General features: G+C 46.5%; 5 protein-coding genes across 5 annotated transcripts; 1 reads left to right on the top strand and 4 right to left on the bottom strand.

Moving 5' to 3' along the window:
- Window positions 1-177: 177 nt before the first annotated feature.
- On the bottom strand, window positions 178-3,658 carry GLAREA_07299 (uncharacterized protein; the record flags this gene model as incomplete). Its single annotated transcript, XM_008081987.1, has 8 exons — window positions 178-450; window positions 497-790; window positions 837-932; window positions 977-1,453; window positions 1,502-1,722; window positions 1,770-1,860; window positions 1,907-2,072; window positions 2,118-3,658. 8 exons carry the CDS (start codon window positions 3,656-3,658, stop codon window positions 178-180), a joined length of 3,159 nt encoding a protein of 1,052 aa, XP_008080178.1.
- Window positions 3,659-4,533: 875 nt separating this feature from the next.
- GLAREA_07298 ((Trans)glycosidase) lies at window positions 4,534-5,517 on the bottom strand (the record flags this gene model as incomplete). Its single annotated transcript, XM_008081986.1, has 1 exon — window positions 4,534-5,517. One exon carries the CDS (start codon window positions 5,515-5,517, stop codon window positions 4,534-4,536), a length of 984 nt encoding a protein of 327 aa, XP_008080177.1.
- Window positions 5,518-6,315: 798 nt separating this feature from the next.
- GLAREA_07297 (NAD(P)-binding Rossmann-fold containing protein) lies at window positions 6,316-7,537 on the bottom strand (the record flags this gene model as incomplete). Its single annotated transcript, XM_008081985.1, has 2 exons — window positions 6,316-7,082; window positions 7,132-7,537. The coding sequence occupies 2 exons, from the start codon at window positions 7,535-7,537 to the stop codon at window positions 6,316-6,318; spliced, it is 1,173 nt and encodes a 390-aa protein (XP_008080176.1).
- A 1,087-nt stretch (window positions 7,538-8,624) lies between these two features.
- GLAREA_07296 (Cytochrome P450) lies at window positions 8,625-10,341 on the bottom strand (the record flags this gene model as incomplete). The annotated part of the gene is made up of 4 exons (XM_008081984.1): window positions 8,625-8,796; window positions 8,864-9,462; window positions 9,512-10,053; window positions 10,116-10,341. 4 exons carry the CDS (start codon window positions 10,339-10,341, stop codon window positions 8,625-8,627), a joined length of 1,539 nt encoding a protein of 512 aa, XP_008080175.1.
- Window positions 10,342-11,247: 906 nt separating this feature from the next.
- On the top strand, window positions 11,248-14,877 carry GLAREA_07295 (P-loop containing nucleoside triphosphate hydrolase; the record flags this gene model as incomplete). The annotated part of the gene is made up of 4 exons (XM_008081983.1): window positions 11,248-13,409; window positions 13,458-13,821; window positions 13,874-13,971; window positions 14,028-14,877. The coding sequence occupies 4 exons, from the start codon at window positions 11,248-11,250 to the stop codon at window positions 14,875-14,877; spliced, it is 3,474 nt and encodes a 1,157-aa protein (XP_008080174.1).
- Window positions 14,878-15,355: the final 478 nt, after the last annotated feature.

Below are 15,355 nucleotides of genomic sequence, written 5' to 3'. Positions count from 1 at the left end.
TACATGAAAATCCAAGTTCTGTTTGCTATTTGGAGAGGCTCATGGAAATTGTTGGAAAATAATTTGAATTTGATATTAATAAGATATGTTCACGCCAGCCTTTTCCTTTCTAAAGTACTCGCAAATCCCACCACTCCATATATTTTCACATCTACCTCCCTACATCTCACGCTCTCCTCACCAGCTGACCGGAGTCGTAAGAGTATACGACACCGGCGCGCCATTCAATGTGGTCCAGAGTGTAAGCGGATCGGTACCAATCTGCTCGCTCGTAGCACCCTTCGTATCAACGACTGAACCAGGCACGGTCACTGGAATCTTGGTGTTACATGTATTACCATTCGCACCAACGGACACACCAGTGATTTTCTGGGTCGTTGGGTCGATGAGATACGACATCTTTGGAGCGCATGCGTCGCGGGCCATGCGGGCGCCGAATTGTGCTCCCATCTGCGATGTATTAGTCAAGCTCAACTCAAGAGGGAATGTGACTTACATCGTCGTGCTTGATCGTGATGACAGGCCATGTTACGGTTCGGATCAACTCTTGCACGATAGTCTCGACCCACGCTTGGAAGATTGAGATCTTGGCTGTGACGCCGTTGATGTTGGTGTTCACTGGGATGTCAGAGACGCGGAGATTGGCTTGATGGAACATGTAGGCGTCGTGGTAGAGACCGAAGAGGTAGCGGGTGGTGACGCCTTTCTCGTAGGTGAGCAGGTTCTGGAAGTCGCCGGAGCCTTTGGAGAAGGTGATCCATTCTTGGGTTGTGCAGTTGGGTGTGTCGCACTGGGATTTGTCAGGTTTGTCTTTGGGGAGTGGAATGAGAGCTTACGTTATAGTAGATGTTTGTGGGCCATCTGGGACTGACTAGTAATCCGGCATATCCATTGTCGGCGACGTTGGTGATGTATGGCCACATGGGATTTGCCTGCGAGTGTTAGAAATGACAAAATCAAAGTCCGGAACACTTACCTGGTTTCTTAAGACCGGACGACTGTTATCACCAACAACATTCGTGATACCATTATCCATCCACGCCTTGATCGAATCGCCATTATGCAACCCAGTGATAGCCGGTGGCACGATACCATGAGGACTGAAAATTGCAGCAGAAGCCAATCCAGATTGAGTCAACCACGCCTGATTCCAGGTAATCTCCTTGAAGATATCAGAATATGTGGCGTTGTTCTCGGCTTCGTGGGTGAAGGTGTGCGACATATGAGCGAATGCATCTCTGTTGGCTGGTGTCGCAAACCACACTTTCATAGGATCCAAGTTCAAGCATGCCACTGTGTATGGATACAAAGATGGGGTCGTTGGCCACAAACTGGTTCCTGTGCCGAGAGGCTTTTGGAATTCGAGAGGGGTGTCGGAGAATGCTTGATCGCCCAAGTCAATGGCTCCAATTCCGCACTTTGGAGGATCTGAGGTGTCGAATTTATCGGAAGACTATGAAAAATTAGCTGATAGATCGTGGATTCTTTAGATGTCACTTACGATAATGTTTCCATTACCATTGTGCGCAATTTCGATGTAATACTTGCTGCCGAGGTTACCACCAGCAATGAGCTTGTTGTTGATGGTTGTTGTCCAGGTCTTGTGGGTGTTGAGATCAGCGACTGCGAGGCGGAAGATGTTTCCAGCTGGCAGGTAGATGTCGGAATCGAGGAACATGTCATCGATTTGGGTGTTGAGGTTGATGCGACGGAATCCGACGTCTGTTTTGTGTTAGTGGGAGAAAAGAGGGGTGAGAATAAGGACATACAGATTCCACGAGTGACCCAGTTGATCCACGAATGTTGAAGGTAGTTGGAGGTGGCACTGAATTCGATACCGAAAGTGATGAAGAAAACCATCTATTTCGTGTTAGCAATGGTTCATGAGAACTGGGATTCAACTGACCTGTTGTCTGCCACCGATGACATTTATGACACCTCCAACTCCACCAGCTGCATAGGTTCCTGAAGTTCCGGTTGTTGCGCCGTAGGTCAAGAAAGCGCTGGCAATGGAAGCATCAGTGATCGAAGCGATGTAGTGGTATTGACCTGCAGTTGTCATCTGGGCGCCACTATGACTGTTAGCCGAAGATCGAAATAAGAAAGAATTGACTTACGTTCGTAGTCCAGCAGTCGGGAATGCACTGGTATTGCTGAAAGAGACGAATTGCTCCTGTCCATCTGCGCAACATCCCGCAATCGGTGTAGTTCCCGTCGATGGCGATGGATAAACATCAATGCGGACCATTCGAATACCAAATTGCAATTGGTATGCGTACAATAGCAGCCATTGAGCATCCGTCAAGGCACTGTGGTAGTTCTCTGCACCCGCAGTTCCATAGTTGTAACTGACCTCGGAAAGGATCACGATACCTCCGTAATTTCCGGTAGTGTTTGTGCTGCTGAGAACGGGAAGCTCGATACCGGCTTGTGGGACGAGGAGGACTTCATATGGGATCCCGTAGGCATTGAGGCCGGTGCTTGCTTGTTTTGCGGAGGCTTGGTCTTTGGCGATGATCAGGATGGTGCTGCTGACCGAGTTGGCGAGGGACGATGGTGTTGCGGTTGCCGAGGATGATGTTGAGGTAGACGATGTGCTTGAGGTACTCGAGGTGGTGGAGGTACTTGACGGACTTGAGGTGCTAGAGCTACTTGAAGAAGTTTCTGTTGAAGAACTACTTAGTGACGAGGTACTTGATGAAACATCTGAAGAGCTAGTCAGAGACGCGGTACTTGAAGCACTTGAAGAGATATCTGAAGAGCTAGTCAAGGACGAGCTCGCGCTGGTGGACTCGGTGGAACTGGACGATGACTCGCTCATTGAGGAAGATCCAAATGAGGAAGTACTGGACGCAGAAGAACTTGAGTCCGTTGAACTGACAGCAGGGGAACTGGAAGTAGATGAACTGGATTCAGAAGTGGACGCGGGGGAACTCGATGCAGCAGAACTGGATTCAGAAGAACTGGACGCGGGAGAACTCGAAGTAGAAGATCCGGATTTAGAAGAACTGGATGCAGAAGAACTGGACGCAGAAGAACTCGCAGAAGAACTCGCAGAAGAACTGGGTGCAGACGTACTTGAACTGCTACTTGACGTCGATTTTGACGTTGAGCTGGTTGGCTTGGTGCTACTTGTCGAAGTTGTCTTTGTGCTGGAAGTGGTTGGTTTCGATGTGGTACTTGTCTTGATAGACGAGCTTGATGTTTTACTTGTGCTAGTGGTTTTGGTACTGCTGGTGGTCTTTGTGCTAGACGTCGTTGGTTTTGATGTTGTGCTTGTTTTGATAGTCGAGCTTGATGTCTTGCTGGTGCTAGTGGTCTTGGTACTACTCGTAGTTTTGGTACTGCTCGTAGTCTTGATGCTGCTAGTAGAAGTGGTAGTTTTCTTTGTACTGCTACTCGAGGAAACAACAGCAACACGAGCAGCTGCTAAGAGTTCCAAGGGTGAGTTTGGCACTTCGATTTTGATTGGAGCCGATGTGTTGACCATAATCTCGACTGCATTGACGGTGACCTTAACGAGTGGAAGAGCAACAGCAACCGGAGGTATGGCTATCGTGAAAGCAACATTCTCATGGGCATGAGATTTGTGACCCTTCTTGCTTTTGGCAAGAGAGGCAGTGATGAATGCATTGAGAAGAATTAAAGAGAGCTTCATGATGTCGGCGGTATTCGATTCGAGTTAACGAGTGTAAGACGCTCAGTCTGCCTGAGTTGTGAGAAAGACAGGAAATGGGGAATACTCTATTATAACAAAGAAATTCTAGTCCCTAGCCGAAGAAAGGTCTGGACAATGGCTCGTCCATAGTTCGGGATGGATGGAGATTGCGTCGGGATCGGAATGAGAGCGCGTCAAGACGGTATTCTCCTGAGCCTCACATCGATATCTGCTCGGTTGACTGAGACATTGAAGCTCTTACGCGTTGGCATACCGTGTGAGCCGGCCAGCGGTGAACTTTTCATCCACGGCAGAGTGGATTTCTCGCCCAAGACGGTTTAATACGAGTTGGCGTCAATATTCGGAGACTAGATAGGATCTCCAGCATGCATCGCTGTTGGGCTGATGTGAATATCAATCTTGGATCCAACAGGATTTCCCATGCATGCTGAACTGGTGTTGTTGTCGCTTACGAATGCCACAGGTGGCAGGCAAAAGCAAGTATTTTTGTCTCACCGAAGGGAGACATGAAATTCTTTGCCCTGCCATATTTTCTACGCTTTGTCTCAGCCCGATGTTCCTTTTTCGACGGGATTGTTCTTTCCCTCAGCCAATTTGGCAGCATGAGACTCGAATAAAACTATTGATACAAGTTGGACTCGGAATTAATTCTTTTGGCAATGCGGGGGCATGCTTGGCGGCATATGGATGGCCAGGTACATCAGACCCTGGAGCGATCTTGAAAACGCCATTTCCTCTTTCAGACAAAGAAACGACTTGTAACAATGAGATTTTTGCCTGAAATAGTTGTCGGATTGACTTTTTGATTGAATCTTGAATTGACTTCATTTGATATTGTCAAGTGAATTCATTAGCTAACAATGTTCAACCCACTCCCCTAAATCCATCTCTTTGATGAGCGTTGAAAAGCCCGACGTTGATGTGCCACTGCAGATCTGACTGCGGATTTCTGGTGCAACACTTGGGGCTGACTTTGGATATTCTATGTGAAAGACTGGCTTTCCAGCAGCGATGAAAGGCTGGAAGACACCACACTCCTCAAACTCTACACATTGCTCGTTGACCGCCCACTGCATCATGTCGATCGTTGCATTAACTATTGAGCCTGAGTTCTTCAGACCAATAGACATGTTGTGACTATGCGACTCTGACGCCAAGAAGGTCAGGTAATCCACGGCGCTGGAACGATCTAAGTGAAAGCCACTGTTATTATCGTACCCATCCACGTTATCAGGGTCGACTCCGTCACACCCTTTGCTGGCGGCAAGCGCAATGCGCTTTCTCATGATGTTGCGAACGTTGTTCGAGTTGGTATCGAGCCAGTATTCTCCTTTCCAGCCCTCAAGAGCGTTGGCATAGTCCTTCTTGCTGAAGTCACCCGCGTCGGACCGCCATTCCTCGTAACTCCCAGCTGAAAAATAACAGATGACTTTGTGGTCCTGGGCATGCAAGTCTGCTATGGCTGATGCGTTGTTGTCAAACAGATCAATATCGTAGATGCTGATATTGCGTGACCAGGAGCGTATTGGATTTAGCAACACAATATCCCAGGACGTGCCTGCCGTTGGCGTCCAGAATGTTCCCTGGTTGGTGGTGTTGTTTGGCGGGACCGTTGGGGGAGGACTGCCAGGCGATTCGCTGTTCGATTCATTGCTGAGTCCAACACCCAACCCCACCCCCAACCCGATGGCAATAACGATTAGAATTCCGACAAGAATAAAAAACGCTCGTTTGGGTAGTCGATGGAAGAATGATTTAGAGTTGGATAATTCGACTGCCGGTGATAATTTATTTTCAGGCACGAGCCGACGGGTAGCGACAGATGAGACTGCCGACATTGTGAATAGATGAATTTCAAAATGTGGTGTGTCGACAAAACGTGTTTGCTGGGGATCTCAAAACGTGGTTGTAAAATGCTCTGACCATGGAAGCATTGACAAATTTATTTGACGTGTCTGAGAAGCGTACCGCTCGATGCTTTATGGCTTTCGACAAAGAAGTATTGATGGCTTTTTGTGCATGCTCAGCCTGCAGCCCAGAATCAGGGCGGTATTTTGTCCAAGCTTTGACCAATCTGCCTGCCCAGCCGTTTACACGGGTTTTACAGGTTGGGATGTGAATCAGGGGCGTATGTATTGATGCTGGATTGTTGGCTTTGTATGCTTGGTATTCCTAGTCAGTAAGATGTTGTCAATGTTCAGGTTGAGGATGCTGACGGCTGGCTGTCAAAGCGAACAATAATCCCCGAATTCACTACATCTCGGGTCTTCAAATTTTTCTGCCATGACCTTTTGAAAATGAGAAAAGCCTTTCAGGAGCTCGTATAATTTCTTTCCAATCACATATGCGCTTGGCGCCCGGTAGGTGTTTCTATGTTCTGAAGAGCTAGCGACAGCGGTAACTTCTCAGTATTGTTCCAGATTAATGTTAAAATTTAAGCTGACATACTTTATTGAATAGTCGTGTACATGGTATAGATTCCAACTAAATCTGCTGTTTTCCAACTTCCGCTACCACTCAACTCCCGAGAAAATGTTTTATCTTCGTTTAAACCATGACAACTCACAAAGACACTCGAAGAACCTCATCTGTTCTCATCCGACTAATCTGAGTTTGCCAAAATGTTGGTTTATCCTTCAAGGGAAACGAATAACAATTTTCGTCTCCAAGTGATCTGAAAACCGGCGGTAATATTCAGGGGCCTGTTCAATATCAATGAAACTGCTCACGATCAGAGCCGGGTTTGCAACACCAGTCTCGATGAGATGGGTTAATTGAGGAGCATTCAATTTAACATCTACCGGACCAGCACGATAAGTCAACCCCTTTTCAAAAAAGTTAACAATTGGAAATTCGACGTTGGGCGTAGTTGTGTTGCCTAATGGTGTTCCCGCGGTGGCTCCATTGTGTGTATAAACGCCGACACTGCTTATACCGCCACGAGATGATGTGACAGCTACCATATCCATGATTATCAAATTGCTTTGGCGCTCGTTGATTTTGTTGACAGCTTCATATCCGACACAGTCAACACTTCTTGTAACTCCATCTGGTTCGAGACGCATGATCTGCTCGACAGCTGTTCCATTTGTCCCATTGAAGTTAATTGGTATGGCTCCGAAGGATTCTGCCAACTCTAAACGCTGTTCGACATGATCCACAACATATACGCGAGACGCCCCTCGAATTATAGCAGAATGTGCAGCAAGTAGACCAACAGGACCAGCACCAAAAATCGCCACAGAGTCACCGGGCACAAAACCGGAATAGGAGACACCACTCCATCCAGTTGCAAATATATCCGAAGTAAATAGGTAGTCGATTTCTCGAGAAGTGTTGACTGCACCATTTGAAGGTATGTGCCAGAGACTGTGGTCTGCGAATGGCACCACAATATATTCAGCTGCACAAAGTTAGCAGATTGCTTGAAAAATCAATTCTTCTCAAAGTACCTTGACATCCGTAGAATTCACCATAGTCTAATCCAAGTCCAGGTGCTGCTCCATCATTTGCCCACGGCTCTGCTAGTGCCATGTTGAGTTCCCCAAGGTCGAAACTATCAGGAATCACGACGTGATCTCCAACTTGAATATTTTGTACCGCGCTACCAATCGATTCAATGATACCAACCGCTTCGTGACCCATTATCCAAGGTGCAGAGTCACTTCCATATGTTCCGTGGTACGTATGCATATCCGTACCACATATCGCTGCTGCAGTAATTCGAACCCGAGCGTCGGTTGCGGCTTGTATCGTGGGAACTGGTACGTTTTGGACCGTGACATTAAATGGGATGCCAGACCAGACGACCGCCCTCATGGTCGCATTTAGAAGTAATAGAGTTGCGTTCAAAGCCATTATGAAGGTAGTCCAATGGTGGAAGATGAGATGTCGTGAAACGCTGATGACTTATTTCCTCAAATTGTTTCGGGAACCTCATCCTTTTATGTGCCATTCTTCTGTAGTGACGCGTGTCGAATTTCGTCCAAGACTTTTGTCATGCTCGATGAGAGCATCGGCAGAATTGAATTTGGGGAAGTAGAGCATGATGCGGACTGTCTCCGATCGGATGTATTTCAAGTCGAAATGTGAAGCCTCTCTTGGCACACTACTTCGCAAAGAGGTCGAAATACATGGCCTATGACGTAAAGGTTAATGATATCGGTCTAATCAAACTCATGTATGAGATAAGCAGATGAACTTTGATTAAGGTAGAATAACAGACGAGTGGAATCCGAGAGAAGTGATCAATCCGCCGAAAGCCCAGCTTTTCGGCCGAAGACCCCACAATTCGTCGGTTTTCATTGCAGGAGTCCTCCAAACATCGTGATCCCCAAGTTTTTAATAGACTAAGTAAGTCTCTCATGGCTCTCTCAATTCTTGGATTCTTCGACAAGTAGTGTTTGATCTATTGATGTTCCCGATCTAGGACGAGAGATGTCGTCTCCAGCGATCTACCGAAGCTAGTATTAGCGCATCTGCAGGATAAGCATACTACACTAAAGGATCTTGGCTTGACACAAGGCACTAATAATCTTCGGCGTTTAGCCTACGAAACTTCCTAGAAAAAGATATTTGCTGGATCGTGACATCTCGACTTTACACAGCCTACGAGGTAGGGCAGAAGCTGATAAGGAACAATTATATCTGACGGAAAGTGGCTTTCGGGAATTTTTTCTCAAAGAATTTAGAGCATTATTATACTCCGTAACCCCATAGTTCTAGGTTGAAACTAAGGGACGCTCTAGCATACTTGACAACAGCTGGTCAAAATGTACTGAGTTGAAGACGGATGATAACATTCCAATGACTTGCAAAAGCAACGATATAGCAAGTTATCCCTCAATACTTTATCGAAGCTATTTGATTTCAAACCGCCACTTCAGACCTGCTACACGAAGCAAAAGAATTCATCAATGAAAATAGGAAGAGACGCGTCGAGAAATTATGATATTTCTGCAGAAGTAACAGTAGCGTTTAGCACACCATTCGAAGGGGTTCCAATAATGAACTGGTCACTGTTACACTCGAAATCTTTGCCGCTTACGTCTTTGAAATCAAAATCGAAACGTTGCACGAGAGTGGAAAGCACCAGATAAATCTCGGCCCAGGCAAGACTGCATTTCAGATATTAGCAAGAATATAACATTTGTGCTTGACGCAAACTTCAAAGGGAAAACTCACTGCATTCCAATACAGATTCGAGTGCCTTTGGTAAATGGTGCAAACGTCTTCTCCGCTTTCTTTCGATCATCAAAATCCATCCATCTTTCAGGATTGAAACACATTGGATCTGGATAGAGTTTCTCATCGGTATGCATCAGCAGAGTCGTCATGCCCACCGGCGTTCCCGCAGGTATACGCCATCTGCCATATATCAACTCTCTATCGGGTGCGATACGTGCACTTCGCGTAGCGATTGCTGGGCTGAGACGCAAGCCTTCCATGATGACTGATGTGAGATAAGGAAGCTGTTCTAGTGTTTTGAGATCTATCTCATCACTGGAAGAACGCTTCGTTGCAGATCTGAGCTCGACTCGAAGCGTCCGGAGAATCTCATCGTTGCTGAAAACATGATAAAAGATCAACCGTAGAGCGTTCGCAATAGTTTCAAATCCAGCACCCGTCACGGTAACTACTTCGTCAAAGACACGATCAAAGGATTTCTCGACGGGCGGTAGGTTGGAATTCATAATCTCATTAACAATAGTGCGCTGATGCTTTTGATCAGGAGTTGACGATGTCGCTTGCGCTAGGAGTTCCTTCGTGTCTTTGGTCGTTTCCTACCGAGGATATCTTAGCATGTAAGAGGATTCACATATCTTGACTTACTTTCAGATACGCGAAAAACGCTTTCATGCCTGCGTCTGCGACCTTGATCACCCAATCTACTGGCATCGATTTCATGGTGGGACCAAACCATGTTATGTGCTTGGTGATGCGCCAAATACGACCAGAACCTTGAAGCAAAACCGTCATACCAACGTTGAAATCCTCAAGATCAAGACTATTATAATTTCGTCCAATGATATATTCAGTAGCGACGTCTCGCGCAAATGCGCTTGTTGCAGCGCCTAGAATGATGGTGTCGCCAGAGTCGATGAACAATGTGATTCTGTCGCAAAGCTTCTCGACATTTTGGCGAATTAGTACTTGTTGGCTGGCAACTTTCGCTTTTGAGAGAAAGGAATTCAGTGGTTGCCGACGGGTTTTGTGAATATCGTGATCAGTGGAACATATCATTGCGCCCTTGCCTGAGAAAGCATCTAATGACCAGGCATATTTATTCCACCGTCCTTCCTGACGATACAGTTTTTCGAAAAACGCTGGATCGATGACATGTAGCTCGTAAGGACTGATTCGAACGATTGGACCTGTAATATGGCATGTTAGATCGAGCGCTTCCGAACGTGCAGATTCATGAGCAAGTATCTACCGTATTTCTTGTGCATTTCTGCGATTTTAAATGTATACTGGCCATTCTGGATGACATCAAAATACGCTTCGTAATATCTGGTAACAGCAGCCAACTTTGGGCCTGGAAAGTTGGCAAGTGGGTGGAGAAACACGCGATAGAATACAAGACTTGCAAGCCACAAGACAAAAATGACCAACAAATTGGGCCAAACTAGCAAGTCCTTGAAGTGTGTGTCGGAAAACATGTTAAGCTCTGAGATTTGGAAGAATTTGGGTCCCAAAATCATGGAAATAACGTCCTATCCAGACTAATGTCTAAGCTCGCGGAGGGAAGATGATAATCGGTCACGACAGAAAGCAGATCGAGGTTGTAGTTCTTATATTTTTGAATTCAGCAGTTTGTTGGTCCCGCGTTTCAATTAATTCTCGGAATTGGCCTTACCAACATGAGGGAACAGGCTCATATGTTACCCAGAGAATGATAGGCTACATCATTACAAGATGTTGGATAACTGCCGATCGCTTGTTTGTCGTTTTTACATGCTCTCTACGAGTTTTATGAATGAAACATCAGATTACTTTTTTTTTTTTTTTGGTAATTTCTAGGATCTCCTTTAAAACTTACTTGTAAAATCATAAAGCTTCTTGGGATTCACATAGTTTCGGAGTGATTTCGAATCATTTACATGCCAAGCAGCCTTCCGTGTAACGCGACATCAGGCTTCCTCGCGCCCACGATAACCAGAACATGAGCGAGCCTGTGGTCTGCGAGTATCCATCAACAGTGCCCAGTAGAAGTATATTGATATGGAACTAGAGGTTGTTGGCGGCAAGAGACCGCGATGGTGTTAATGACCAAAAAAGGTCTCCATGTGAACTAACCACAAGCCCAATCATTTGACCGTTTGAGACTCATCAAACCCGTAATCATGCTACAACCCGTGGATTCAACGAATTATAGATTGTGCATAGATTTTGTCGTTTGCAGTTGCTGGGTGAAAATCTGGAAATTAATGGGAGCGTCAAACGGGTGTTGCGAGCTTTTTGTGACTCGGTTTCTTTCTCTTTTTACTCTGACAATATTGAGAATACATGATTACATCCGACCCAAATTTTGAATCTTTGATATACGTTGATTAAATTTCGCGGTGATGGCTGATTCTGGAGACAGATGGAGAGGGTCACGTTCTAGAAGTGGGGCTGGTGGACGTGGTTGGGGACGTGGAACTGAAAGTGGACGCGGGCAAAACAGACAGAGAGGGGGGAATTTCGGTGCAAGAGGCAGCACAACCGGTCGAGGAGAAAGACGGAACACAAGAGGCGAAGGAGGCAATCTTCATCGAGGCCGAACCCGGCTCTGTCGATTCATCGAGCATGGAAAGCATTGTCTATATGGCGATAACTGTTCCTTTTCCCACGATACCGCCAACACCAGCAGCAGCAGTTCCACTGGAGGTTTGGCAGACACCCCGGAACAATGTAGAGATAGAGAGGACTACCATGGGTGGAAGAGGCTCATCAAGAGACCTCCTATGCCAAATGACCTGCACACGATTGGAATGATATGGCAGGGTGCGCTCAAGATTTTGGATGAAGGAGACAGAAATTGGAAACAAATGGTCCCGCGAGATCTTGATTCGGAGGAGAATCATGGTCGCGATCACATGGATTCTCTCTTGAGCATGAGCTCTAACGATCATGGGCAAACTACCTTCGTTACACTTGCGCAACCCTTTCTTTCTGTTTTCACGCATTCAGCCATGTTAGATTGTCTATCCGTGGATACATTCGTCGGAAACCTTTACAGTTTTATCAGTGGCACCAACGGCTCCAGAGTCATTCCTTTCCTGACGCGTCTTTGCACAAACTTGGCTAATGCGTACGGTAACGCTGAGATATCAAAAGATTTTGTGGAAACTGCACTTGCTGCGACGCTGATACTGTTACGAGAGATTTTGAAGAGGGAGCAACGAGCTGCCTTCCACGAGGGGCTTCCAGATCTCATTAACTTCGTGGAAAACACCGCAGACACAACGGGGATTGGCAAGGCAGACCGTGTTCATCATATAATTCTCAATCAGAGTAGAGAGATCCGAGCCATCATAGCACGTGTAAATGGCCTGCTCCCGAGCGTACCAGCACCCACAGTGGATGGGGTCTCGACCACTATCCTCAAGTATACATATCCTCGACAAGTCATCGTGCCAGGAGGAAAACACGACAATGATCATGGAGACATCACAAAAATCAAGATTCTTCCCACTGAAGATGAGATTCGAAGCGATGAGCCAGAGTTTTTACCCACAACCGATCTTGATCAACCACACTTTCTCAATGACCCAGTTGCACGTCATCTTGATACACAATTCCGCTTGCTTCATCATGACATCTTCGGCGAGCTGAAGGTGGCTCTCGCAGGGTTGATCCACTCCATCACTGATGACCCAAAGCTGCTTGAATCTTGGAAGCTGAATCTTGGGGATATGCGGGCGTATGCTTATCCTAATGCCTACCTTGCCCATGTCTCAAACGAAAATAGAGATTTCGAAGCTCATGTTTCTTTCAGCCAAATCCAGGCGCTTCTGAAGAAGACGGCATCCCAAAGGTGTGAATGGTGGGATAATTCTTCACGCCTTGAAGAAGGTGCTTTGCTGTGTTTTGTTTCGTCGATAGGCAACAGGACCTCCCTGCTGTTTTTGACAGTGAGCAAGAAATGCACCAACGCTAAGAAGGACCGTAGCTTAACTTCTGATGATTGGAAATCGACTATTGTTACAAAGCTTGCCACGCGCAGTCAATCGGACTTGGAGACTATGATCAAATTCAGCTGCCAGGGTACACGGGGAGCTTTAATTGACTTTCCTGGAATATTGCTCGCCACATTTGTTCCTATCCTGGAGAACCTTCAGACCATGTATCGCTCCGGCCGCTTGCCGTTCCAACAGTGGATTTTACCAAACCGACAAACTCATAAGTCCGCTAAAGCTACGAATATCCCTCCTCCACTCTACGCCAGGACGCACCGATTTTCATTTTCGCTAGACTCTATCTTGGAACCAGCCGGTTTAGGGAGTGGGCTATCTTACAGCCCTGAGGATGGATATGAAGCTAACAGTGCAGGTGTACTGAGCGAGATAGAGGAACGAACATCACTTGATCGTGCCCAGTGCGAAGCACTTATCGCGGCGCTCACTCGTGAATTTGCCTTGCTCCAAGGTCCACCAGGAACTGGAAAGACCTATCTCGGCGTCAAACTGATGAGTGTTATTTTAGCTTGTAAAGCAAAGGCAGACCTAGGACCTGTGGTTGTTGTGTGAGTTCAGCCTCTGATCTTATGTGTTCAGTAATTGACCTGCTGCAGATGTTACACAAATCATGCATTAGATCAATTTCTTGAACATCTCATTGAAATTGGTATTGATAAAATCATTCGCATTGGAGGGCAAAGTAAGTCGAGCTTGCTGGAGGGCAAAAATTTACGCGTTGTGGCTCAAGGAGAGGCCAAAACAAAGTCCGAGGGTTACCTCCTTGCGCAATCTTACAGACGGCTTGACGAAGACCAGCAGCAGATTAACTCTCTTTTGGGATTATTACATGCGACCAAGAAGAAGCCAGAATGGGTAAATCTGAAGCATCATATAGAGAGAAGACATCCACGCATCTTCACTCAATTTTCTCGATTTGATGAGGATGGCTTTGAGACTGTCGGCAAAGAACCCTTTCAAGTTTAGCTCCAGGCAAAGCTAGGCAGACGATCTGACTTGCCATCTCACGTAGAAGGTATTGGCGGCAACATCTCTCAGCTTCACCTCAAAGCCAGGCAAAACGTCCATAGCCTCTCGAAGGCTGAACGCTATCGACTGGTGGAATCTTGGGTAGAAGAAATTCATGAAGAGAAAACAGACGAGCTTTTTGAGTTGATCAAGCACAGTCACGAAATCCGCGAACAACAAGAAAACATACACGGGGAGATTAATAGAAGAGTTCTCCAGACTGCAGATGTCATTGGAGTCACCACTACGGGCTTGGCCAGAGGTATTTCAGTTCTCCAGCGTGTGCATTCCAAGATCATAATCTGCGAAGAAGCTGGGGAAGTTATGGAACCTCATATGATATCCGCGATGCTTCCCTATGTTGAACATTTCATTCAAATTGGGGACCACCAACAGCTGCGCCCGCAGATCAACAATCATGGTCTATCAATTGAAAGCAAACGAGGCAATCCTTATCAGCTTGACCGCAGTCAGTTTGAACGTCTTTCAATGGGAGAGACAGGTAGACCGGCGTTTCCAGTGGCCCAGTTAAACGTTCAACGGCGAATGCGCCCTGAAGTTTCAACTTTGATTCAGTCAACTTTATATCCGCGCCTGATTGACCATGGGACAACTAAAACTTTTCCCGATGTTGTAGGGATGAGAGAAAACGTTTTCTGGCTTGATCACACGAACATGGAGGAGCAACCTAGCGCAGATCGGCATCAGAAGTCGCGAAGCAATGACTGGGAGGTTGACATGATACATGCGCTGGTTCGCCACATTGTTCGCCAGGGGGTATATAGCAGCAGTCAAATCGCGGTCCTCACACCTTATACCGGACAACTGCAAAAGCTACGAGCAAAAATGCGGAGCGACTTTGAGGTTGTCCTGAGTGAACGCGATGAAGAGAAGCTTACCCAAGATGGGTTCGACCACTATGAAGATGTATCCGCAGCCGAAGAGTCTCAGACAATAGAGAACAGAAGCACGCCTTTGGAGAAGAAGAAACTGAGCGAGATGCTTTGAATTGCAACTGTGGATAATTTTCAAGGCGAAGAAAGTCATATTGTTATCGTCTCTCTGGTACGAAGCAACAAGAAGAGGGAAGTGGGATTTCTTAGGACCCCGAATCGCATCAATGTTCTACTTAGTCGCGCGCAACATGGCATGTACATTGTCGGAAATACCGAGACATACTCAAATATACCAATGTGGGCGAAGGTCATTCGCATTCTGGACGCCACTGGATCGGTAGGGAAGGCTTTTGGTCTTTGTTGTCCCAGACATATGGACACTGTGATGCGAGTATCTGAACCACTTGACTTCGAGAAGCTCAGTCCGGAAGGGGGTTGCCAACTGCCCTGCGATCGACGGTTGATCGACTGTGGCCATCGCTGCCTTGCAAGATGCCATTCTGAGAGCATGCATAACGTTTTTAAATGCCCTCAACCATGTCAGCGAATTCGCACTACTTGTACGCATACTTGTCAGAAGCCGACCTGTG

The sequence above is a fragment of the Glarea lozoyensis genome, assembly GCF_000409485.1.
Source record: "Glarea lozoyensis ATCC 20868 chromosome Unknown GLAREA16, whole genome shotgun sequence".
Lineage (NCBI taxonomy): Eukaryota > Fungi > Ascomycota > Leotiomycetes > Helotiales > Helotiaceae > Glarea > Glarea lozoyensis.
The sequence above is the reverse complement of the archived record's forward strand: the minus strand, read 5'-3'. Positions and strand labels throughout refer to the sequence as shown.